The sequence below is a fragment of the Sminthopsis crassicaudata genome, chromosome 1 (genome assembly GCF_048593235.1).
Source record: "Sminthopsis crassicaudata isolate SCR6 chromosome 1, ASM4859323v1, whole genome shotgun sequence".
Lineage (NCBI taxonomy): Eukaryota > Metazoa > Chordata > Mammalia > Dasyuromorphia > Dasyuridae > Sminthopsis > Sminthopsis crassicaudata.
In genome coordinates, this window is record NC_133617.1 from 20,272,799 (window position 1) to 20,282,813 (window position 10,015).

General features: G+C 38.6%; 1 protein-coding gene across 1 annotated transcript in view; it reads left to right on the plus strand.

Moving 5' to 3' along the window:
- Positions 1 to 739: 739 nt before the first annotated feature.
- LOC141551757 (2'-5'-oligoadenylate synthase-like protein 1) overlaps positions 740 to 10,015 on the plus strand; it is a gene marked incomplete at its 3' end in the record, with an annotated part of 10,048 nt that continues 772 nt past the window's right edge. The window contains 2 exon segments of the mRNA XM_074283767.1: positions 740 to 1,075; positions 7,613 to 7,889. Coding sequence (XP_074139868.1) covers positions 893 to 1,075; positions 7,613 to 7,889 — 460 coding nt within the window.

A 10,015-nucleotide genomic window follows, 5' to 3' on the forward strand; every position in this document is an offset into this window, starting at 1 on the left:
TCGTATTTATAAGGTACTTAACAAAGTGCCGGACACTTAATAAATCCCTGCTTCCTTCCAACTCTGCATGACCCCATTTGAGTGTTTTATGTTTTGGTTTTTTGACAAATGGCATGGCATTTCCTTCTCCAGCTCATTTTACAGATGAGGAAACTGAGGCAAACAAATAAGGTCACACAACTAGGAAACCTCAGGCTGGATTTGAACTCAGGAAAATGAGCCTTCCCTGATTCCAAGCCCAGCATTCTCTCCATTCCACTACCTAATTCAACCCCTACCAAAGGTTAGTCCAGCATACAAGCACTGTCCCTTCCTTTGAGCAAAGGGAGAGTAAATTGGGTAGAATTGGGGCCAGAATAGGAGGGATGAGGAAGAAGAGAGCCCGTGGGAAAGTCATTTAACTTCTGTCTGTCTCAGTTTTCTCAGTGGTAAAAACGAAGACCATAAGAGCGGGGCATGTGTGCTTCAGCCCAGAGAAAGTGCTTAAAAAAACTTAAACATCAAGGACATTTACAAAGAGAAAGTGCTGAATAACAGCCAATGGAGGGAGAAAAGTATGAAACTTCAAATAGCTTGTTTCCAAACGTCAGAGAAAGGAAACTCAGAGAGAGAGCAGAGAATTGAAACTAATGTGGCTAGTAAGAGGCCAGCCTCCTAAGGTGGTCTAGTAGCCATCCAGCCAAGGATCCTGACTCAGAAGATACCCTTCGCTCCAGCTGTTGATTCTTAAGAAGAGAAGCCCCGGCTGAGAGCTGATCCCCCAAAGTTCCCCTCTTTCTTGACCCCTTTGCCATCAGGACAGAGAGAGTAAAGGCAGAGCCACCTTAAGAAGGAAGTCAGGGGGTGGACTGGACAGCTACTTATCTGTAGCCCTACCCAGCCCTAAGCACAGATGGAGCCACCTGGGAACCTGTTTGATACTCCAGCCGAGAGGCTAGACGCCTTTATAGCTCACCAACTCCTCCCTACCAAGAAGTCCAAAAAGGAAATTCACGATGCCTTCCAGATGATGCAGAGGTTTCTTCGTGCTTGGTGTTTCAAGGAGCTAGAGGCCGGGGTGTGGAAGGTGGTGAAGGTGAGAGCCTGCCCCGGGGTGGGGTGGACTAAACAATGTGCTTCTCCTCCTGCCTAGAGAACCACCCATCCAGCCCAGGAGTCAAGTCAACAAGCATTTATTAAGTGCCTACTATGTGCTGGGTATTGGGCTAAGAACTGGAGATACACAGAAAGACCAAAAAAAAAAAAAAAAAAGAGTCCTACAATTACTTGTAAAAAACAATTTTTGTCATTTAGATTTTAAAATATTAAGCCCCTAATTCTCTTCCTCCCTCCCTTAACTCTTCTTTGAGACAATAATTAATTTGATTTTACAATCTAGTAGGGGAGAGAAAATGAAAACACAAAAAGATATGTACAGAACGGAGACATCACAGAGGGAAAGGGATTTGGAAAGGTTTATTTCAGAAGGGGTCATATCTGAAATCTGAAGGAAGGAAGCCCGGGAGTCCAGGGGGCAGAAATGAGGAGGGATTGAGTGCATTTGGATGAGCATCTGGCAAGAAGGGTCTCTTTTGTCCCAATCTTCCTCTTCTCTGCTTCTCTCCGTCAATATCTCTGAGCTCTTCATGTCTTCCAGGACTCAGGCAGTTTCTTTACATCCTCCTCTAGCCAAGTCTTGATCCATTGACCACACCAACTGCCTCTATCTACCTCCCCATCCCAACTCCTGCTTTTCTTGGCCATAGGGCTCTTTGCACCCAAGCAATTCTTCATCTAACTCGCTGAACTATTGGCACCAATTTATTAAGCTATTATGTCAAACTATTATGCACCCAATCTGTTCACAGCAAACAAGCCTAACTTAATTAATGGACTCCCAACTAAGTACAGAATACCAATTCGCTTAAGTATATGCCAATCTGTTTAAACAATGTGCCCAAAGTTACCCAGTTTATATGCTTCTAGGTTGGTAGATTAATGGATTGCTAATCTGCTAAATTACCTGACACCTACCTGGCTAAACTAATACAATCCCAATTTAGTAAATAAATTAAATTAGGATATTCCCAACTTGATAAACTAATGATTACCCAATTGCTAAACAAATGGGTACCAACTTGCTAAAACAGCACATACCTAATGTTTATTTCAGGAATATTTTATTTTTCCCAATTACTTGTAAAAAGAATTTTTATCATTTACATTTTAAAATGTTAAGCTCCAAATTCTCTTCCTCCCTCCCCTAACTCTTCCTTGAAACAATAGTTTGATATAGATTACACAGTGTAATCACAGAAAACATATTTCTAGATTAGTCATAAGATATATTTCCCAAGAAGATACACAATCCAAAAAAAATTGAAAGGAAGGAAGGAAGAGAAAGAAAGAAAGAAAGAAAGAAAGAAAGAAAGAAAGAAAGAAAGAAAGAAAGAAAGAAAGAAAGAAAGAAAGAAGAAGAAAGAAAGAAAGAAAGAAAGAAAGAAAGAAAGAAAGAAAGAAAGAAAGAAAGAAAGAAAGAAAGAAAGAAAGAAAGAAAGAAAGAAAGAAAGAGAAAGGAAGAAGGAAGGAAGGAAGGAAGGAAGGAAGAGAGAGAGAGAGAAAGAGAGAAAGAGAGAAAGAGAGAAAGAAAGAAAGAAAGAAAGAAAGAAAGAAAGAAAGAAAGAAAGAAAGAAAGAAAGAAAGAAAGAAAGAAAGAAAGAAAGAAAGAAAGAAAGAAAGAAAGAAAGAAAGAAAGAAAGAAAGAAAGAAAGAAAGAAAGAAAGAGAGAGAGAGAGAGGAAGGAAGAAAGGAAGGAAAGGAAGGAAGGAAGGAAGGAAGGAAGGAAGGAAGGAAGGAAGGAAGGAAGGAAGGAAGGAAGGAAGGAAGGAAGGAAGGAAGGAAGGAAGGAAGGAAGGAGAAAAAGGGAGGGAGGGAGGAATATGTGCTATTTTTATTCCCATTTTACAGTCAAGGAATTGAAACAAAAGGAAATAAATTTTTTCCCATGGTCATACAGCTAGTTGACTGAGGCCAGATTTTCATGTTTCAATCTCTATTTAGACTCCACCAGTTCATTCTCTGGAGGTGGATAGCATTCTTTCATCATGACTCCTTGGTTATTTATAACTCAGAAGAGCTAAATCAATCATGGTTGGTCATCACACAATGTTGCTATTATTATATACAATGTTCTCCTGGTTCTGCTCACTTCACCTTGCATCAGTTCATTATAAATCTATCCAGTTTTTTCTGAAATCATTCTGCTCATCATTTCTTATGACACAATCGTATTCCATTAAAATCTTATAGCCCAAGCATGATAAATGTATAGAACATGTTTAACATATATTGGATTACTTGTTATCTAGGAGAAGGGGAAGGGAAAAAAAAATTTGAACACAAGATTTTGCAAAGGTAAATGATGAAAACAATCTTTGCATGTATTTTGAAAATGTATTTAAAACAATCTTAGAGCATAACTTATCCTTACCCAATTGATGGCCAGCCCCTCAATTTCCAATTTTCTGCCACCACAAAAAGAGCTGCTATAGATACTTTTGTACAGATTGGTCCTTTTATCTCCTCTTTTAATCTCTTTGGGATACAGATCTCATAATGATATATGCTTAACATTTTAAGCAAATAGGCACTAATCTACTAAACTAAACTGCTCCCCACTTGCTAAACCAATGTGTCACTAACCTAATGGATACCAGTTTTCTAAACTAAGGCATTTCCAACATGCTAACCTCATGGACACAACTCCATAAATGAAGAGTCTCCCTATTTGCTGAGCTGCTGTGTGTCTGCCTTGTTAACCTAATAACACCAATGTGCAAACTCAACACGTTCTCTTCTCACTAAACTACCGTATGCTCAGACAGCCAAGTGGCCCTGCATCTGTCCTAGTCCTGCCCCTCCTCTCACTTTCTATTTCCTGTTTGCTTCATCTGTCCCTCACACACACTACTTCCTCTGAAACAACTTGAGAAGGGTGCAAACCCCAGAGGGTTTGAGGAAGTGTGATCTCAGGGAGGAAATAGAGTCTCCAGGTTTCTAGAAGCCTTGTAACCAACTGGCTGCACAACAACCTGTAGAGCAGGACTCTCCAGAGGTGATACTGGGTGCCCATCACAGGTTAGAGAGAACATGCTCAAGACCAGAGATACCTCAAGTTGGAGGATCGGTACCCATGCTTGGTACTTATAATTGGTCAGCAATTCACCAAATCAATTTGTTTAATTAATGAGAATAATTGAGTATATTCAGCCCTGCATTAGTATAGGGAAGAAGCATAGATCGTGAACTTGGTCAAGCCCTTACCTTCCCCATGCATCAGTTTCCCTTCTCCACAATATGAGAAAGTTGCAGGAAATGATGCAAAGCCTTTCTAGTCCAAATCTTTGGTTCTACAAGAGATAGAAACCCCACCCCCTGCCCTCAAGGAGTGAATTCTGTACTATGTTTTTCAATGGACATTGATTGAATTTACTTGTGCCAGACACTAGTCTAGCTTGAGTCAAGGTCTACAAAGATAAAAATAAACAATTCCCACCTTCAGAAGGTTTCTACTCTATCATAAACAACACAAACACATATAAATAAATACAAAATGTGTAACAAGGAAGGAAGGAAGGAAGGAAAGGAAGGAAGGAAGGAAGGAAGGAAGGAAGGAAGGAAGGAAGGAAGGAAGGAAGGAAGGAAGGAAGGAAGGAAGGAAGGAAGGAAAGAAAACACATAAATAAATGCAAAATGTGTAACAAGGAAGGAAGGAAGGAAGGAAGGAAGGAAGGAAGGAAGGAAGGAAGGAAGGAAGAAGGAGAGAAAGGAAGGAAGGAAGGAAGGAAGGAAGGAAGGAAGGAAGGAAAGAGAGAAAGGAAGGAAGGAAGGAAGGAAGGAAGGAAGGAAGGAAGGAAGGAAGGAAGGAAGGAAGGAAGGAAGGAAGGAAGGAAGGAAGGAAAGAAAGAGAGAAAGGAAGGAAGGAAGGGAAGAAGGAAGGAAGGAAGAAGGAAGGAAGGAAGGAAGGAAGGAAGAAGGAAGGAAGGAAGGAAGGAAGGAAGGAGGAGAGGAAGGAAGAAAGGAAGAAAGGAAGAAAGGAAGAAAGGAAGAAGGAAGAAAGGAAGAAAGGAAGAAAGGAAGAAAGGAAGAAAGGAAGAAAGGAAGAAAGGAAGAAAGGAAGAAAGGAAGAAAGGAAGAAAGGAAGAAAGGAAGAAAGGAGAAGAAAGAAAGAAAGAAAGAAAGAAAGAAAGAAAGAAAGAAAGAAAGAAAGAAAGAAAGAAAGAAAGAAAGAAAGAAAGAAAGAAAGAAAGAAAGAAAGAAAGAAAGAAAGAAAGAAAGAAAGAAAGAAAGAAAGAAAGAAAGAAGAAAGAAAGAAAGAAAGAAAGAAAAGAAAAGAAAGACACCCAACCCACAGAGTTATTTTGACCTAGGAGTCAGGAGAACTGGTTGCAATCCCAGCTCAGCTGCTGGACAGTGGCAGGAGCTTGGATAAGTCATTGGTCTTAATTACTTGCAGAGAGAATCCTAGGTTCATAAACTTAGAGATGAAAGTCACTTTAAAATTGTCTAGTTCAATGTACTCATTTTACACTAAAGATCAGAGACATGAAAGTGAACAGTGTAGAGTAATTAGCTAGTATGGGTCAGAGGTCTTACTGCAACCCAAGTCCTGATTCCTTCTCTGAAAACTCAGAAAAACCACACTGCCTCTTTATCCATGCTACAGATGAGGAAATTGAGGTTCAGAAGGGGGTGGGATGGAAAGAGAAAGGAAGAAGCACTTGGGGGAAGGCAGAAACAAGCATAATTTTTGTTCTGCCATTTTGATAGTATTTTTTCCAATTATATCCAAAGATAATTTTAACAGTCATTTTTACAAATTTTGAGCTCCAAATCTTTCCCCTTCCCTCTCTCCCCTACCTTCTTCCTAAAATGATAAACAAGTTGATATACATTATATATGTGCAATCATGTAAAACCTATTTCCATACTAATCATATTATAAAAGAATAGACTAAAAGAAAACATACACAAAGAAAATTAAAATAGTCAGCTTCAATCTGCAATCAGATTCCATCAACTCTTCCCTGGATGCAGATGGCATTTTCCATTGTGAGTCTTTGGAATTGTCTTGATCATTGTATTGCTTAAGAGGAGCTAAGTCACATGTTGGTGTTATTGTATACAATGTAATCCTAGTTCAGCTCACTTCACCTTGCATCAGTTCATATAAATCTCTTTCCAGGTTTTTCTGAAATCATTCTGCTCATCATTTCTTTCTCTTTTTTTTTTTTTTTTTTGGGGGGGGAGGTGAGGACAATTGTGTTTAAGTGACTTGCCCCAGAATCATACAGCTAGTATTATGTGTCTGAAGCTGGATTTGAATCATGTCCTCCTGCCTTCAGGACTGATGCTCTGTACACTGCACTATCTAGCTGCCTCTCTTATCATTTCTTATAGCACAATTCCTTTACATTCATATATTGTAGATGGTATGCATTCATATATCATTACTTATTCAGCCATTCCTCAACTGATAGATATGGCCTCAGTTTCTAATTTTTTGCTACCACAAAAACTGCTGCTACAAATGTTTTTGTGCATGTGGGTTCCTTTCCCTTTTTTATGATCCTTTTGGGAAACAGTCCTATTTGTATTATTACTGAATCAAAATGTATCCACAATTTGTTTGCTCTCTGGACACAGTTCCAAATTGTTCTTCAAAATGGTTGGATTAGTTTGCAACTCCACCAACAAAGTATTAATATGTCAATTTTTCCCACATCCTCTCCAACATTTATCGTTTTCTTTTTCTGTCATATTAACAAATCTGATATGTGTGAGGTAATTTCTCAAAGTTGTCTTCATTTGCATTTCTCTAATCTAAAATTATTTAAGTTTTTTCCATATGGCTTATAGATGGATTTGATTTCTTCATCTGAAAATTACTTGTTCATATCCTTTGGTCATATGTAAATTGAAGAATGAGGAATGATTTGTAGGAATAAGCACTTTTTTGAGAACCTATCATGTTCTAAGCAGTATAAACATATATATATATATATGTATATATATATATATTATGTATACACACATACATATACATATATGTACACACATGTGCGTATGTTATTTATAATTTCCTCCATTAGACTGTGAGCAAAGTGTCTTATACATATCATTTCATTAGCTTCACAACAATCCTGTGAAGTTTAGACTGTAAACTCCTTGAAGGCAGGAGTATTTTTTGGTATTTCTTTGTATCTCCAGTGCTTAGCAGGTGCTCAACACACAGCAGGTGCTCAATAAATGCTTATTGATGATGACAATGATGATGATGATGATGATAACTTATTGGTCTTGACTCTAGAAAACAGAAGTAGGAGCAATAATCAAAGTCATATCAAGAGCTATTTTGATTTAATCAAACAACCAAGCAATGAGCATTTATTGAGTATCTACTACATATCAGGCACTGGAATCAATGAAACTAATGATTAGAGTTGCTCAGGTTTTTTTTTCAAGTAGAATGTGCCTATGGGAGATATTAAAGTGGGGATTTTGTACACATAATGCTTCGATCAGATGGTCTCTGAAACTCATCCCCAGATCTGTTCTGTTCTATTCTTGGCAGGCAGGCTCTGTGATGAATGGGACAATGCTTAAGCACAAAGGGGAACTCCACGTGGTTGTATTCCTCGACTGCTGCACATACAGTACAGATGACTCATACCACTATGACATGCTAATGCTCATGAAGGAGAAACTACCCTACAGCTGGAAGAACTTGGCCAACATCAGTGAAATATGTGTGAACTCTGACGTCCCTAGATCACTCTTCTTTACAATTCAATTCACGATGACATCAGAGCCCATCGATGTGGTCATCCTGACCGCCCACAGTATCCTGGGTAAAGTAGAGGCTAATTCTCCTCCAGCCCCCTTGGTCTCCTGAGCCCAAGGGTGTCACTGAGACTAGAGTCAGGAAGACTGAATTCAAATTCAACCTCCAGCACTTACTGGCTGTGGGTCTCTGAGCAAATCACTTATCTTTGCCTGCCTCAATTTCCTCAAATGTAAAATTGGGATCATAATCACGCCATCCTCCTTGAATTATTATGAAGTGCTTTGCAAATGCTAAGAACTGTCTCTACAAATGCCAGTTAGCTAGGTGAGGAGATTTTCCACCCCAGGACCTACTTGACCATGGCCCCCTCTTAGATATTCCTTTCCAAGGTCCCTTCAGTCACTGGAGAACTGAAACGATAGAGAATTTTTAGGAAATTTATCCTGAGGTAATACTTTGGATAAATTCATGATGAGGTGCAGTTATGTCTATATTGTCCATGGGGTTTTCTTGCCAAAGATACAGGAGTGGTTTGATTGATATATATATATATATATATACACATATATATGTATATATATATATGTACATATATATAGTTATAGTTATATATATATATACACATATATGTAGTTATATAATTATATACCATTGCAATTAATATAACAGTGCTAGGTATTTTAACTCTACTATAAAGAGAACAGCTCTATTGGGCTGGCCACATTGTTCAAATGCCAAATGTGCGCTTGTCAAAATGATTATTTTATGGAGAATTCATACATGATAAGCACTTACAAGGTGGTTAGAAAAAGTGATACAAGGACACTCTCAAGGTCTCTCTTAAGAACTTTAGAATTGATTGTATGACATGCAGACACTAGGCCAGGACCACCTAGCATGGCATGCCCTCATCAGAGAAGGTGCTGTGCTCTATGAGCAAAGCAGAACTGAATCCGTTCAGAACAAACTCAAGATGTGCAAAGTTAGGGTCCATCCTAAATGTTTATAGGAACTATTTGTTGTAAAGGTCCTGTCATCTCTAAGTTATCCTTCCAGACCACCGTCTAAACTCAATCTTCCAACCAGACTAAGTCCTTGCCTTACTGCCCTTCTCTTTTATCCTAGCAGAGAATGGGCTAGTGAGAATTTAGCGGGGCTTGTGAGAAATACTTCAACCAATGAACTTGCTCCTCTTAAAGGTGCAAACTCTTTTAAACATGTAAACTCTCCCCCAGAAGTCCAAAGGTGCAAACTCCTTTCAAAGGCCTGAACCAAAGGTGTGAATTCTGATCTAGAGAATTGTTTAGACCATCTGAGTTATCACCTTGTAATTCTAACAATTTGTGTCTGACCTTTGAGAGCATTCTGAGCCCGTATCGGTCTGATCAGCCACACTTAGACATTCTTCGGACAGGCCTTGGTCTCAGCCAGATAGATACAATGAGAATGCTCAGGGAATAGAGTCTAGAGTCTTTATTCTGGCCCAGTCTTGATCTTAGTGGAGGAGGCAGGAGGCAAGAGAGCCACCAGGAGCATGGTCAAAAATGGAATGTCTCATTTCCAGTCCTTTTAGACCTTAAATACCCTATTACAATGACATCATTACAGCACACTTGAGTATGTGTGAACTAGAGAACCATGACATCACCAGGCTAAGTATTAAGTGTATGTGAATCAGAGAACCATCATCTCATCAATTCCACTGAGTTAACACCTTGTTGTAAGTATCCTTGCTTCAAGTAGACTTCTCCAGAGTTCCGGCCTTTTACATGTATACATAATTATCTTGTGTGTATATTGCACAATATAAACATATGTGCATTTATAAATAGATAATTTCATTTAGATATGTCTGTATCATAGCACATATGTACTCATGTATGCATATTTTCTATATTACGTAGCTGTATAGAATATGTATGTATCATATAATTGTACACATTATGTCATATTTTGTATATCATATTAATCATATGATATATTATATGTAATTTTATATGTGTATGTAATCACATATATATGTAATTTCCACTTCCACAACGGTAAATTTTCTAGGTTCCAAATTCTTTTGGTAGTTGACGTTAACTTTTCCACTGCTGCCTGTACCTTGGCCAAGTTTTCCAAGGCATCATGTTGCTCCATACCCCACATCTCAAACTCCTCATCATATTCTGGATGTGAATTTTGAGA